The sequence below is a fragment of the Pelobates fuscus genome, chromosome 9 (assembly GCF_036172605.1).
Source record: "Pelobates fuscus isolate aPelFus1 chromosome 9, aPelFus1.pri, whole genome shotgun sequence".
Classification (NCBI taxonomy): Eukaryota; Metazoa; Chordata; class Amphibia; order Anura; family Pelobatidae; genus Pelobates; species Pelobates fuscus.
This window is the reverse complement of record NC_086325.1, coordinates 150708446-150724865: the sequence shown is the minus strand read 5'-3', so window position 1 is coordinate 150724865 and position 16420 is coordinate 150708446. Positions and strand designations below refer to the sequence as shown.

Genomic DNA, 16420 nt, shown 5'->3' with positions numbered 1-16420 from the left:
CGCATAGCACTTCCGGTTTCCGGAATGTACGAAAACGCCGAAATTAATTGCAAAACAGCAAGGAAGATCAGCTGTGAATATTGGAGAATGCAATTTCCAACAGATGATATTCATCGACACAGGACCAATGAGGAGGGACAGAGAGGCACATGTGACTAATTAACTTTAGGGATTAGCCCTATTTAAAGGACTTGTGGGTGGAGGGTGGTTAGGCTGCTTTTTTGTACTGCATTAATTGTAATTTTAATATTGTTGGTCCCTGAGGAAGTCCCATACTTTATAGAAGGGACGAAACGCGTAGGACCTTTATTGTATTCATTTTATATATATTTTATTGAAAATTAAAGCCGCTTTTTCATACCTTCACCCGGAGTCCTGCTTTTTGGTGGAAATATCCAGGGAAGTGTCCAGGGGAACTCCCCCAGCCCCCCATACCATCAGGGGAGGCACCATATATGCCTGAACTGTCCAAGATCCTGTGAGTGCATTTCATATTGCGCAATGTTATTTTTGTAAAACTTTATTACACTATATTCGTTTTGTATTTATCTCTATTTAGGCTACCAGCCGGTTCCCTCGTTGTGTTTTGTATATATTGGTATTGAAGTTGATTGCTAGCTGGGAGCGATCTGAGGGAGGCTGTATTTCACCTACCACTGATAAGTATCATTGTATATAAGTGTGTGTATAAGGTGCATTTTTTTGTTGTATTGATATATATATATATATAATTTATTTGATTTTATAATGAATAAGCACTGATGCACAAAAATGCATCAGGATTTTGCTGTAGTTTCCCATAGTTTCAATGTCTTATTCTATTCAGCAAGAGTTTGAATCTTATGAACATGCAACTGAAAGTATTTACAGTAAAATAACCTTGTTTGGACACGGACCTCTCCTCGTTGGAACTGCTTATTCTGTCTGTGGTTAAAGCTTACTATGGACCTCCAATGCACTTTGTGTAACTTGTTTAGGTTTCTAAATTGGATAAGTTAACTTTTAAAAACCCACAAGAAAAAAATAGATCAACCGTGGCTAGCACCTAAATTTCCCACAATGTTATACTATATATGTCCACAAGTGGAGCCTTTTACAACTACTACAGCTTTAGTTCAACGGAGCACTTTTGGTGTATAGATCATGCCCCTGCAGGTTCACGACTCTGCCACTTAGGAGTTAATTCACTTTGTTTCTGCAACGATAGCCACATTTCCCTTGGCTTTGATTTACAATCCCCCTACACAATTCCTGAATAAGAGGTCTAGTTTTTAAAGAGTTACTCCAGGTACCATGATCACTGCAGTGATTTGAAGTGGTCATGGTGGCTTGGCTCTATATGTGCAGTGTTTCGCCAACTCCTCTGCTGCAGGAGGTATAACAACGTCAGAACTAGAGTTACAGGCTGGCTAATGTCAATTCTGTCCACCTTTGCACAGAATGACAGTCATTGGGCAGCTCACACTCTCAGACAATGAATGTCCACTCCCACGGCCTTCGGCTTCCTCTGCAGCAGGTAGCACGTCACTAGATCACCAAGGAACATTGGAGTCCAGCATAGACTCCGGTAAGGAGGAAACAGTTGCTAAACAGTTTGCCCTATTACTGGGGAACTGGGCTAGGCCAGCAGGCTGTAGTGGTTATGATGCCTGGAGTAAATCTTTAGCTTACATTGTGTTTAATTTAGAGTCTCTAGTGTGCAACAGACTCCTGTATGTGGAGATAAGAAATTCTAAAGAGAATTGAGCAGTGGTGCTTACAGTATCCCATTAAGGCAACAACAACAAAAAAAAATAATTTAAAAGGCGAACATGCAACACAAATTATGACAGGTGGCAAGAAACAGTCATAAATTGACACCAATGGGAAAAAAAAAAAAATTAAAATAATACACATGGAACTTGCAATCTGTAAGACAGAATTTCCTTGTTTGCCAGGATGATGAGAATGGCATGGTTGGTCACAAAACATTTAAACAAAATTTTTTCATAGGAAGCAGAAAGCATTCTTGACACAATTACCGCACATTAATGTTGACATACGTAGAAAACTCACAGTTTCTCAAACAAAAACAAGGGAAAAATTAGATAACGCCAAAATTAACAGAAAACAAATTGTATCATGCTGCCTCTTCCACTCACCGTAGCAGTAAAGGAGTCTGTCAATCCCTTCCTCATAAACAAGGGAGGTGCATTATGCATATCATACATATATATAATACATTTATAAAGAGGGGTTTTCTTTTCGTCAAGGACACAGGTACCCTGAGAATTAATCACATGATGCTGGTGTGCTACATACTGGATTGGGCGACAAATGCTTCTTTCTAAATTGTCTGTGTCTTAACCACAAAGTTACAGGTCAATCAGCACTCTCCATAATACCTCTAAGCTATTGCCAATGGGACACCGAATGTCCGATGTCAAAACAAGCATGAATTCGAGCCCACAACACACTATACAGCAGAGAACTGGAAAGGAGAGTAGACTGCGGTCACAGAAAACAATGTTAGAAGATGGTAGTAAAGCTGAGAAGGTCACTCTCTGGCACATGATGCCCACAGACATAAAGGAAGTGCTGTAAATTTAGGCACAGTAGATAGTCACACACAGTCTCTGACATGTAACATGGTATTTGCTGCAGGTCCGTGTGTGATTCAGTGAATGTGAGAAGGAAATAAAGTGGGGCACAGTAGGTTGACGTATAGCTTCAGTCTGGACCATCATCCACCCCTCCTCTTGGTGTAAATCAAATGACGAGATCTCTTTACTTTTCAAGTTATACATTTATCTCAAACCTAAACATAGGTTTAAGAAAAACAATCCAGTCACATCTACAATGATTTGGTATCAGCTAACTTTATACATGTGACTTTACCGGAATGTACTGCTAGATCATCAGCATAGCAATAAAGACTGCATCTAATTGTGCCAGGATTGCAGCTGACCCAGCCCCCACTTGACATAGTTGCCTCTCATAACCCTTAGCACTAGATATTATATGTGGCAAGCTTCAAACGCTGCATGCCACATCACGTCTAGGGCACCACGTTAGGAATGGAAGACACGATCTTCAGGTGATTAAATCATAATCCATACCTTTGACGGCTTACTGTACAGATTATACCTTCCTGAAGGTAAAGCTGCCTCATGGTTTATGGATGGTGGGTTGGAGAAAGTATTTGAAACTGTGCGTGGGGTGAAGTTAGTGCAACTACACGTGGGTTTTAAAAACTGGGTGCAGGAAGTAATAGCACTACAGACAAAATGGTGTGTAGGGTGGAGATAGGGTTTTCATGTGTGTTTTAAAGTGACAATCCAAAACTCGAAGCAATGCACACAAAAATAGTTGCACCTGGGTTTTATTCAGCTAACTGAATTGTGGACCACTAAAAACTGAGATTGCAAAATTCAGGCTAAAATAGTCAAGCTGTGACCGTAGAAGAAATGTCTAATTTTTCCGAAACCAATTATTTTTGCTAAAATGATGCAGTTTGTTTTTTCAATCACTACAATTCAGTGTTTTGTGAATAAATCCCAAGTCTAGTCTTCCAACGGTATAAGAGGAGACTACTAGCAGGTTTTATACCATCAACGTTTTACCCATTTTTATATGCAAGTTTCCCCATTCCAGTGCAGAGAATCACAGGGACGGCTGAATGAGAGTGAGCATAGGCCAGCAGTCGCAGCACATAGAAAGAGCAGTAGCATGGGGTACAGTAAAGGGTTCTCTCAGTACAACAAGTGCAGCAGGCCCTGTTTGAAGTAGGCACCATTGGCAAGAGACAATTTGTATGCAAAACACTGTACATATTACACACGAGGCCCGGTTCTTATAAATACTTTCTGCCTCTATCCTCATGCCTGGGGCAGAGCCAGATGTTTAGTTCTTAGTGGTATCTGAACAGCAGAGGAGACTACGTGGTCATATAAATACCTTAGAAAATGAAATTTAATAGCCAGGTTAATAAAATAGTAAACTTTTTTTAAAAGGTAAAAAGGTCCACAAGACACATGGGCACCTCCCCCCCAGAATTCACAGGGTTCCCAAGCCACCCCTGGCTCCCACATTGGTTTAACATTGTGGTACATTAGATACCGAGCTCCAGTCTCCATATATATATATTTTGCTTTAGCCATGAAATCTGGCTACAATGTTCCTCTATCAGGAGCTCATACTACAACGTTTCCAAACACTGTCTGTCTGACGAAGAAGAAGAAGAAACAAACAACTTCCGTGGTATTTTCTTCTCTCTCAGAACTCGGATCGACCCAGAACAGGCTTTTTACCCATAGGGTTCACGCAAAACACCGGTTCCACCGTCTTTAAGTCAGTAGCGTACAAATGGATTAGACGTTTGCTGTGGCTGTGTATCTGTTGGAATACGGAGAGAGCAAAACAGAGAGTCTGTTATATTGTTGTTTCTGGAGAGTTCGATGTTCACATTGACCAGCAATGACTAACCTTCGCACTGCAGATATGGATGAAAGTACGTTTCCATTCTATCGGAGCCAAATATCACAGGAAATGTAGTCTTACAAAAATCTGCAGTGTTTGTTTAGCTACTAGCAGACACCTTATACAGGACAGCAGAGAATGGCTAGGAATCATCAGTAGTTCTGGAACTACGAATATACTTATTACGTTACTCACTGGATAGTTGTTGCTGTAGTTGCCGAACGAGTGCTGCAGTCTGTTGCTGCTGCTGAGTCTGCTGCAATCCCGTTCTCGGAAACTGGGAAAAGAAAAGAGGTCAGAAAAATAAAAATGAGTGGTCAACTCTGAAAACGTCCTGCATATACTGGTAAAAGGGGTGTTGCTAATTACCATTGGTTGTTGAGGGGGCAAAGACTGCATTCCGAGTCCAGGTGGCTGCCCTTGAGACTGTGGTACAGATGCGACTTGCTGGGGAGGTGGTTGTGGCTGTGCCTGTTGTTGTGGTGGAGCCTGGGCCTGCTGTTGCTGCTGCTGCTGTTGTTGTTGTTGTTGTTGCTGCTGCTGTTGTTGTTGTTGTTGTTGTTGCTGCTGCTGTTGTTGCTGTTGTTGTTGCTGCTGAATCAAAAAAATCTAATTAGTAAACTAGTGCAAACACTCACAAAAAAAATAATCATAACCTTAACCCCTATAAGAAACACATGACGGTCTATGCCATCATTCAGTGCAGGCTTTAACGCCCAGTGACGGTATAGACCGTCATGCAATAGGTACCAGCAGGGAATACAAAGGAACCCCAGGTATCTTTCAATACTTGAGGTTCCCCTCTGTCAGCTGCACCCACAGCTGCACAGTTAAAAAAGGCAATAATACAAAAAGGGCAAAACCTGCATCTGCAAGAATGAGGAAAGATAATATGACCCTAGTGAGTAAAAATCACCCTTGGTGAGTGGGACATGGGCTCCCAAGGCTTGCAGTGGCAAGTAACGTTTCAGACCTGGCTAGCAGTGTAAGACTTGACATTTAGTATCTATAGTTTATATATAGAGAGAAGAATCCATATTTAGTCTTCATAACCAACGGTCTTTTCCTAACTTACCCGTATCATTTGGTTTCTTAAGTACTGCTGCTGCTGCTCTGGTAGCATTTGGTTGGGCCGAATTGCCCCTGTTACCGACTGAGCAGTGATGTGACCCATTCCGGCCATCATTCCTGCCTGTGGCATCTGCTGGTGTGTAAATCTGGTGAAAAGTCACAAACATTCAAACAAGGTTATTAATTAATTAATAATTAATAAATGAGGACAGCGAACATCACTGGGAAAGCGAAAATGTAATTTTGTGAAATACCTCGGTCCTCCAGAAGGCGCATAACCATAGCCGCCAGCTGCTTGTTGGTGAACATAGCCCCTCTGGGGCATTTGACGCATAGGGTCAAGGAGAGCCCCACCAGAAGTGGTAAGAGTTCCAGGGTAAGGCTGAGTGACATAAGCTGGAGATACCAATGTGCTGGGTTGAGCAGGAGGGGGGTGTTGCTGGATTGTTAGATGAGGGCTGTAAGATGTGTAACCCTAAAGCAGAATGGAAAGGTAGACTTTAATAAAGCTCTGTGTAGCCTGCACCGTGTTACCGTTTAATATGATCTTAAAGAACACGTCATACTTGAGATGAGGGCATTTTATTTTCTAAAGCAAATAAAAATAATTTATAATCATCATTTTACACACCATTCAATTTTTATTTATTCTAAACAAATGGAAATAACTTTACTCTAACATCACAACGGCATTGCTAACCGTCAACTTGCATATCCCATGATTCCCATCTCACACTGGCTAAACGCAATAAAACAGCAACGCATATTAACAGGTTTTTACAGTAAACTAAATTACATTTTTTATGTGTTTTGCTAAATAGAATTTTTGGAAATAGCAAGCAGAAGTGTTTACAAAATGGGAAAAAAAAGTGAAAGTTCCACTTGACGTCACCTTATGATATCAGATGTAAAACTACGTTTACTAAATGAGACATTTCTACTCATCTTACATACCTGATTGGGCTGAATGGGGCCATAGGGAGGATTTGGTGTCATCTGCCGGCCAGGCTGGGGCATAGTTCCTTGTCCTTGCTAAGTGGGAAGTAATTAAACATCGGTCACTAATTTTCTGTACAACTACATTTTTATGCCCAATGCAATTCCTTTACATATACACATTATTGTATCATCGTGCAAGACTGACACTTGGCCCACTTACCAGCTTTGCCTGTAGATGCTGTCTCAGTAGCTGCCCCTGGGGAGTTGGAGCCTGAGGTCTGTACATTCCTACATTGGAAGGCATTACCCCAGGATATTGAGGTCGAGTCTGTGCCACCTTTACCATAGAGACCCTAGGGGGTCTATAGGCACTACTATCTACACGTGGGCCACCTGTTTGGACAAGGAGATGGTGTAATGAATGTAGTTAGAGGCAGCAGTGACACACATTCAGAAGAGGAATTCTACAAATTATTACCATAATGCAATAGAGAGTAAGGCAACACTCACCAGGAGGAAGTGGCTGATTATGGGCAAAAAGTGTTGCTACATTTTGTGCAACATAATTCATACGAGACACTTGCCCAGCCCCTTGGACATGCAAGTGGTCATTTTGTATTCCAATCCCTAAAGGCCCAGAACGGCCCGCACCGAGCCCGTAATCCTAAAGTGAGGCAAATAAAAGGATGGTTACAGAGAATGTGTGTGCTGACAGAAAAGTAACATTGTCTAGTTATTGTGACCAATTGCAATTAAAGGTTAATTTAAATATAAGCACCACTAACTGGTTCAGTTCTTTATGATAAAGGTATGTAAAGACATACAAACCTCTGCTTTACTTGTTGCCTGGGCTCTCTTTTTAGTTTTATTCCTATTTTGTTTCTTTCTTTCATCGGTGGCACCAGTGCTTGCCCCTCCACTCTTATCCACCTTGATGGGCTCCCCAAGCTTCTTGTCAGGTTCTATACTTGTGGGCGTTGGAGGCTCCTCGTCCTCAGGGGGGAGTGCGAGTGGCTCCAAGTAGTAGGTACGTGGCTTGGGTTTAATGTGGGTGTGGTACAGTAATAAACGTTGCTGCTCTTCTAACCGAGACACGCGCCTGTCTACACGCACAGTCCCAAACCAACCCCAAGAGAGGGGGGCTGACTGCTTAAGTCCCTCAAAGAGATCCCACGGGGAAATCTTCTGCTTGGTTGAGACTTGTAAACCCTGTTAATTAAGGAATAATGTCAAATTGGAACAGGTTTATACATGAAACTATGCCTCTCTAGATGAATAAAAAAAAAAAAAAAAAAACACAAAAGTCAAGGAATACTACTGGGAGATGAGAGGGAAAACAACCGTGAATATCCCCCGCTAACAAGTCTAAGATGACTGAACTGGAAAAGAACAAACGGCAAGTGATAAATCAATATTCTCACCTCCTTCTTGAAGATAGAATCAAAGCCAGCGATTTTGTTTCCTTTGGTATCAATGAGAGATCCCTGAGGCTCGCATGTGATCACATCCCGGGTCTGCTTAGGAAGTGGTAACAGCTGTCGCACTTTCTCCAGACTTTCCGACTGACGATCACCCAGCTCCTTCTGCCGAGATACGGAATGATGGAAATCAGAGACTGTCTAACACTCATCATTCACACGGAAAACACAGACGAAGCCTTACCCGAAGTTTTTTCACCAGATTCATGTACGCCCTCTTGTTCTCCTCCATGCTGCCCTGAGAGATACTGGACATGTCGGCTGCCAAAGTTCCGTTAATCAGCACACTCAGCATGTCTAGGACTGTAGTGAAGAGCTCGCTGGTAGGAATAGGAGAGATTACAAAATAATTTTTTGTGTGTGTCGGACAAAAGAGCTGGAAAAGTTTTGAAATAAAAGAGAATAATAAATAGTGAACGAGAGTAATACCGGTAATTAAAGGGGAGATGTTGTATATATATATATATATATATATATATATATATATATATATTGGAGTCTTTATAGCAATACATATAGTGAAAAGCTTACTTGTTAGATTGCATATCGACTGTGCCGCTGCTGATAATGTCCAATAAAAGCACGGCCCACTCTGTGGTCTGCTGAGTGCTTCGCTGAACTGTGTCAAACATACCGCCCACCTGCAGCAGCAACAAACAGTCAGAAGAAACACAGCACACAGTAGAATATTCACAGTGCTAAAACAAGGTGACAAGGCAAATCCAGCCATATTAAACCACATGCACATTGTATTTGTGCTCTCCCAATATTATTTCCAATTTCATGTTCATTAAGACTGCTTCAATTAGGAGACAGTTTTACAAAACTCACCAAATTAAGTCTTAGTTTTAAGACATCATGCAGCAACTGAGGGGTCTTGCAATCATCCTGGTACTGGTCCTCTCGCCAGTTACTCACAATCTATAGGGACGGGTAAAGAGAGTCAGAGGTCATATATAAGCAGAGTGGGAATATAAACATAAAATAGAACTTCAATAAGGGCTGTGTTGAGTGTGAGATGGATTAGAGAGAGACTGGAGGTAAATATACGGGAGGCAGAGGAGGGGTGTTGCACTGAAGGAGCAGCATGATATTCCAGGCAGAAGGAAATGGGAAATAAAATCACTGATGGAAATAAGAAAAATAGGGCTAGCATTTCAGGATAGAAAAAACTAACATCAGTTTCACTTACCTGCTGTACCTGACTGTACAGTGAGGTCAATAATCCTTCCCTCTGTTCATCCTGGCCCTTTAAGCAAGTCAGAACCAAAGAAAGGAATGGCTGCTGACTAAGCAAAGACATGCTGGAGGTGGAAAACAAACAGTGAAATATGATCAATCAACAGCACTGATAATGACATGTTGGTAGAATGATGTTTGAATAGATTTTGATAGGTTTCCTGGAAGGACACTGTCTACATGATACATTTGGATACAGTACAGGGATTTTATAAACGCCAATTTAAGTGCTCAATTTTAGACTTTGAAGATACAGAAGTAGTGAGGGTAGGTGATACACTGTTACATCAGTAAGTAAAGGATGCACTGTTTTGTCAATACGTGTGACATATTAGTTAAGACTGTAAGCTAGGGTATCAAGCACTCAAATTTGTGGCGTTTCTTGTTAAAAGGACAGGATCACTGCACCAAGACCTCGTCATTGCGATGCAGTGGCCTGGGTGACTATAGTGGTCCGTTAAAGGGCACTGTCTTGCCAGTTTTGTTTTAAAAAGCCCCCCTTAAAGGTGTTATACCCATTTAGAAGGTGGTACCCAGTGGAGGGGGTAGGCAGGTCAAATCAGTCGAACCTCTCGATACTCAGTGCTCCCATTTTCTGCTAGAGAAAACTGGCTATCAAGTTGTCATACTGTCAAACAGTCTGACGTCTTACAGTTGGGTGGCGCCAGGGCAATCCTGGGACCATGCTCACTACAGTGGGCTGAGGTGGTAATGGTTTTTAAGTATTCCTTTAAACAGGTACATGCATCACACCTCTTCTGCAGCTGAGATGCGTGCCCAACAATGCAATTGTTTTATATATTCTGGTTTGTATACTTGTTTAAAAGTGTTAGCTTGCTGGTTTAAATAAAATAAATAAAGTGATGCCTGTCCCTTTAATAACCGTGAGAGAGGATATCGATTGTGCAAAGTACTCCTACATGAGCTGCTTTTCAAAGCAGTGTAATACTCATTCCCGAGCACATCAACTACAAATATTTACCCCCGACTGGTGAACAGGCTCATTTTCCAGACCTGTAGAAGTGGATGACTGACAGCTTAATCATAACTACGTTCACTTGATTTACTGATGAATTGCAAAGTGTGTGTTCTTTTTATTCTCTGGTTACTTATCTCTCAGTAACGTACAGCTCCGGTATATATAAATATATGTATGAGGCAGGTTTAGACAATTTATGCTCTATAATTTAGGGTTAGTCTAACATGTGCTACAGTACGATTAAGGGTTGAAAATGATTGCAGCTATGCAGCAAATATTGCAATTTTGTTGCTTAGGAACAGCCTGTCATGAAAAGCATTGACGAGGTAGGGTTTATTAACCCTTCGAAGACCTAAGGCATTAGCACAATTTCTGGGAAGCTCCATTCTAAATTGCCAATGTGCAAGGCAGTAGAATACAGAATGATAATCAGATAGCTAAATGCTAAATGAGTGGCATATTCTAAGACATTGCATGGTCAAATAAGGTTTAAAAGTCTCGGATTGTCAGGGACTGGGTTGAAACATGACTGATACGCTCTGTTTCCATTTTATTTCCCTGGTGGTGTTTTACGACATGTTTAAAAACACTTATGGTAGAAGGAAAGAAAAAGGAAAATTGACCGGAACAGAGAGAGACTCTAGTTTTGGTGTTTGAGCTGCCTTCAACTGTATGTGCTAGAAACCTATATGGTAAATATTTCATGTTTGAAAACACTACCTAAACCCTCACTGGCGTAATTTTGAGTTAGAAAGAAGGTACAGAAACAGTTATCATATGAACACTCCTAATTCACCATGAAAAAAGCAATTAAGCATTAGAGAGTCTAAGCATCAAACCTTCAACTGCACAGAAGCTGTCCCTTTGCTCAGACAGGTAAAATATTGCCATTTGTGAGACCCAGCAATGTTTTACCAGAACGTGTGTCTGACGGCCACTAGAGCAGGGCTTGACAAACGTAGGCACTAGATTAATGTGTGTGTGTGTGTGTATATCAGGGGGCCTTTGTTTTTTAATGGCCAATGAATACATAAATAAATTCTTTACAAAATATTACAATAAATTGGGCAGCCTAATTTTGACTCCTAGAGGCACATTTTCGTTAAGACCATTTTTGACAGTCTGCATGTTTGGGATGATGCCGAACACAGCTAATGCTTCTCATAGAGAATAACTGAATTCAGTAAATTGTTCATCAGAGAGAATGATGGAGCTCTGAATTATGCCCAAGCTTTACAATGCTTTTCTAAAAGAAGCATTGATTGGACCAAAGATCATCAAACCTGATCACAATATCCATTTAAAAAAACAAAACAAAAAAAAAACATTTTTAAACAACAGAAGGAACACTATCCTTTAAACAAGAGTACCCCAAGCAGCTGCATTTACCTTTTCTGCTTTTGTCGATCACGTTCCTTGCGAGATGAGGACCCAAGGTGCTGTCCTTTCTCTAGTTCCTCCCCAGCTGCCTTCAGGACATGGCCTTGTACAGACGTTGGCAGTTTTGCTATCAGAGGAGCCACAAGCCATACACCAGACCGCTCCAAAGCACTGAAAGAAGGGGGATTAAAGGGTCAGATATGGGAAACCATGCATTACTAGTTGGGTTGGTGGGAGATTTAAACAGAAAAGAATGGGCTATATACCTGAGCACTGGTTTGGTCTTGGCATTGGGAGGAGTGTTACTGGGAGGTGCATTGTTGAGTGGAGGATTTGTGGCAGAAGCTGTACAAACATTTTCAGCAGATTGTTGGAACACTTCAATAGTTGCTTTGGCAATGTTCTCCAGAAGTGAATTCATTTCCTGGTTTACATGGAGAAAAAAAAAAAATCAAATCCATCTTTTCACCTGACACATGTTAAAACCCTCTTGGTTCATTAAGCTAGTTTTTTTTATAGATGGGACAATTTAGCAGCTAAAATCAATCATATCCCCACTCCATGTGGTGATATGGGTGAAATTCCCCGCATACAGGCAGCAGGAATCCCCTTGTTACAGTAATGGCTGTTCTTTGCTTTGCGGAGGTTGCTGTTGGGAGAAACGGAAACTACGGAGAGTCTCTGGAAACAGTTTAAGCAGCTTAAAGGGAAATCCATCTATCTGCCCACACAGAGTGGTGACATGCTTGATTTTAGCTGCTAAACTGTAAGTGCAACGATTTATGAAAACAGAAAAAAACGATGCAATACATTCTCATACAAGAACAATTAGATATAGAAGAATGTACCTGAACCATCTGATCCCTTTAAAGGGTGATAAGTGTAATGTGTTTCTCTATTCTTGTGTTCATACAATACCCCCTATGTGTAGCTTATAATTACTATTTTCAGAAGCACAGCTTAGTGGATTACCCAAACTTATTTTAGGAAGTGCAGCTTTTTTCCCCCCCAATGTATTTTGTAAGTGATTTCTAGTTTACGGTGGTGGTTTTTGCATCACATCTCAGTTCCTTTTCACTTGTTTTTTTTGGCATTGCTTTAATGGCACCCATGTCTTTCCAACAAGAAGTACAAAATAACTTTCCCCTACTTGTCTGTATCAAAACAGGGACCAATCTAACCTACGGAGGCCTGGTAGTAAGTACTCCTTAACTATATACGTGTCATGTGACATATGGAAGAAACATAGAATGTGACGGCAGATAAGAACCATTCGGCCCATCTAGTCTGCCCAATTTTCTAAATACTTTCATTAGTCCCTGGCCTTATCTTATAGTTAGGATAGCTTTATGCCTATCCCACGCATGCTTAAACTCCTTTACTGTGTTAACCTCTACCACTTCAGCTGGAAGGCTATTCCATGCATCCACTACCCTCTCAGTAAAGTAATACTTCCTGATATTATTTTTGAACCTTTGTCCCTCTAATTTAAGACTATGTCCTCTTGTTGTGGTAGTTTTTCTTCTTTTAAATATAGTCTCCTCCTTTACAGTGTTGATTCCCTTTATGTATTTAAATGTTTCTATCATATCCCCCTGTCTCGTCTTTCCTCCAAGCTATACATGTTAAGATCCTTTAACCTTTCCTGGTAAGTTTTATCCTGCAATCCATGAACCAGTTTAGTAGCCCTTCTCTGAACCCTCTCTAAACTATCAATATCCATCAGGAGATATGGTCTCCAAGCAGTTCTATTACAGACAGCCATCACAAACAGTGTGACCCACAACAATCTCTGGCAGATGACTAGGTGCTTTGCTAAGGAACGAACACTAGCCTTATATAGTTATGTAACCACAGAACTAAGTGTTATGGTTATAGTGCCTCGCTGGCATTACTTTCCATGATACAAACTTTACCATTACGTATTGTAATTTAATTGTTACACACACAGTAACACAGAAAGTTTACTATATGCAAGACAGATAAAGACAACCAAACACCACAACACTGTTTTTTCTTACATTGCTCGATGTCTGTTTGATCATTAATTGCAGCTCCAGTGAAGATTGCCGCATTGTCCATTGATCCAAACTCTGCAATTAGGAAAGCACATGTAAGTAGAGAGGGGGGGGGGGGGGGGAGGCGGGGGGAAATATAGCAAAGACAATAAGAAAATGAGAGTGAGAATTGTATTTAATGGAAAAAGGTTAAGCTTGGAAGGGATGTTCAGGGTGTTTCATATTTCCATCTCAAAAAGGAACGTCAGATTGTCAGCAACCTTTGTTTAACACTTATCCATGCTCACCTGCAAGATGTGTTTAATGCGCTGCCTCTGTGGGTTGTCGCCCTGCTCTGTGTCATTGAGTCTGTGCGGATAGCAAATCAGCTGCATCAGGCGCTGGGCCTGCGCACTGCTGAGAACTGGATCCTGTAGGTCATTTGAGTCCTCGCATAGAGAGCGCACGCAACGCTCCCCTACCCACTCCTAGCAGTGAAAAACAACAGCAAACATGATGCACACAGTCTTAAGCAAATAGAATAGCATTGCACAAGGCTTCTTGCACTAGCAGAGACCATATAATAAGGCACAAACAGGATTTGGGACTAACAGAAATCTTATGTGATGTGAACAAAGTTAAAAACATAATTGCAAAAACAAAAGGGCCGCAATACAACTGCTTAATTGGATAGGGCGGATTTTGGATTGTTTGTAACACTTTTTCAACCTTTCTTTTCTGTACCCCCCCCTTTTTTTTTTTTAAATTGAAGAAAAATTATAAACAAACTCAACAACCACTTAATTTATAATTTAAAAAACAAAACCAAAAAAAAAAAAAAACGAACCGCCCCAAAAACTGGTGGCGAAAAATGGACGATGGCAGACAGCACTAAAAATCCACCCCTTATGCAAAGATGGAGAGCACTGTGACTCTATACAGGGATGTAGAGACGGGATGCATACAAAACCAGCTCAGGGAGAACTGAATCGGCTCAGTAAATTGGGAACTGAATTGAGTTTCAAAGCAAGAGGGGCCTGAACTTAAATAATACAACAAATTCACCTTAATGAATAAACAGCTTGTATTAGCAAACGCTAAACTTAAACAGATCCATTATGGTTTTATTTTCAACATAAAATGATTTTTATCAGAATCTGCAGTTTTTACATTTGTTTACATGTTTTTAATACTGCAGGTTTATTTAAAATTACAGTAGGGAATACTTTTCATTATGAGCGGGTTTTTTTTTTTTAATTATCTCTAAAGTCCCTTTAGAATGTTCTGCTTAAATCCTCCTCTTTTTCCTCGATTATTGGCTGACCTCACTACTGGGTGCTTTTCATTAAAATATACTTAACATTTATTTGAAACACGGAAAGCATAGCAAACAAAAAAATGTGTAAAGATTCCTGTTCAGACATGCAAGAAAAAGGAATTAAACCGGTGTATATTTACACTATTTCTTCATTTATTCATGCTTCTTTCACAGAAATATGAAGGGATAAAAAAAAAAAAAAATGGAGATTATTTCAAGCCTTGCAATGCCTCAGACCGATTCTAAAATATTATTGTAAAAATGTGAATACCAGGTTTGATGAATAGAAACAAAAAATAGACAGATATCTGCTTACAGATATGTGAAAGGATTCTACTGACATTTCAAGAAATGAAAACAAAACAGAAATCTATATGTGAGCATAATAACCACACACCAGGAGTCGAGTTGTAACAGCCCTGTTTATGTAGTGTATAGTGTGCCCCACAGTCCCTGCCTCCAGGAAGTAGCTCTGTACTCTGGAGCCACACAGGCTCTCGTGTACAATAAGGTGGTGACATTCGCAGTCCCCTGCACATTGCGGAGGGATGGCCTGGAGCCTCTCTGGTAGAAAATGTTCCTCTACTGAACAGCAGTACAGCAAGCACAGGGTGCAGGCAATGTGACCTATTTTTACAAACTCACCTGCTGGCAGATGCTACGAAGAACATATTTTGCATAAACATCTAGGCTGGCTGTTTCTATGGAGACAGGACGACCACCTGTCTTCTTGGTTGCCAAATCTTCCTCTGTGATATCATCAGTACCCGCTGGGAGAGAAAATCCAGAACCTTTCAATTCTGCATCACCTGCAGAAAAGGGGGGCAGGAAATACATGACAGTGGCAGATTCCACGATAGGAAACAAGTGGATGAAGAGGTAAACTCACATCTTACCTAATACAAAAACAGCCTTCAGGACAGCGAATAGTGCCCCAGGGACAATGCGATTCTGAGCAGCTGCCAGCAGGTGGCGGTCACAGGAAGAGCGAATCCCAAATGTTGGCTTGCCTAAAAACAATCAGTTTTTGTTTTTAATAATAACGAACCTCTCAGATTCACTCAAAATATGTACATCCTCCTGTCTGACTGCCAACGTCCCCTCCTCAACTCAAGCTCAACCACCTTTTCCCAACTTATTGAACATTGCACTCACTTCCGTCTGGTTCATATGGGTTGAGTTGCGGAGTCTTGAAAAGCTGCAGCAATATACGACATGTAAGCCTTGCTCCAGATTCTGAATCCTGCTCACTGCATGCTGTGCGGAGAGAAAAAAAAAAAAAAAAAAAATTTGATCTGTTGGACTACAAAAAATACTAGAGAAATGGAAATGAGCATTAAACAACATTAAAGGGAATCGATAGTGCCAGGAAAACAAAGTTGCTTTCCTGGCACTATAGCTCCCTATAGTGCCGAAGGGGTTGAAAAACCCTTTTGTTACTTACCCGAGTCACGCAGTGATGTCACTCGGATGTACGCTTCTCTCCAGTAGGCTGAGACCCATTGCACATGCGCAGCAATGGCCGCGCTCATATTAATTCTTCCCCCATAGCACAGCATTA

At 40.9% G+C, this 16420-nt stretch overlaps 1 protein-coding gene across 4 annotated transcripts in view; it reads right to left on the bottom strand.

Moving 5' to 3' along the window:
• Positions 1–4124: 4124 nt before the first annotated feature.
• The window catches only part of MED12 (mediator complex subunit 12), a 38671-nt gene continuing 26375 nt past the window's right edge, over positions 4125–16420 (bottom strand). The window contains exons 24-44 of one of the 4 annotated variants that reach the window (XM_063432763.1): positions 16015–16116; positions 15756–15869; positions 15505–15668; positions 13850–14029; positions 13566–13637; positions 11811–11968; positions 11554–11715; positions 9139–9250; positions 8778–8867; positions 8478–8587; positions 8131–8266; positions 7890–8051; positions 7297–7677; positions 6979–7132; positions 6689–6861; positions 6484–6561; positions 5784–6004; positions 5534–5675; positions 4828–5052; positions 4654–4735; positions 4125–4374 (exon numbers count right to left, since the gene is read on the bottom strand). In XM_063432763.1, the coding sequence (XP_063288833.1) occupies positions 4331–4374; positions 4654–4735; positions 4828–5052; positions 5534–5675; positions 5784–6004; positions 6484–6561; positions 6689–6861; positions 6979–7132; positions 7297–7677; positions 7890–8051; positions 8131–8266; positions 8478–8587; positions 8778–8867; positions 9139–9250; positions 11554–11715; positions 11811–11968; positions 13566–13637; positions 13850–14029; positions 15505–15668; positions 15756–15869; positions 16015–16116 (3062 nt within the window). In that variant the 3' untranslated portion in view covers positions 4125–4330. The remainder of the gene's footprint in view (positions 4375–4653; positions 4736–4827; positions 5053–5533; positions 5676–5783; positions 6005–6483; positions 6562–6688; positions 6862–6978; positions 7133–7296; positions 7678–7889; positions 8052–8130; positions 8267–8477; positions 8588–8777; positions 8868–9138; positions 9251–11553; positions 11716–11810; positions 11969–13565; positions 13638–13849; positions 14030–15504; positions 15669–15755; positions 15870–16014; positions 16117–16420) is intronic. The other 3 variants (XM_063432764.1, XM_063432765.1, XM_063432766.1) reach the window with 3 other exon arrangements.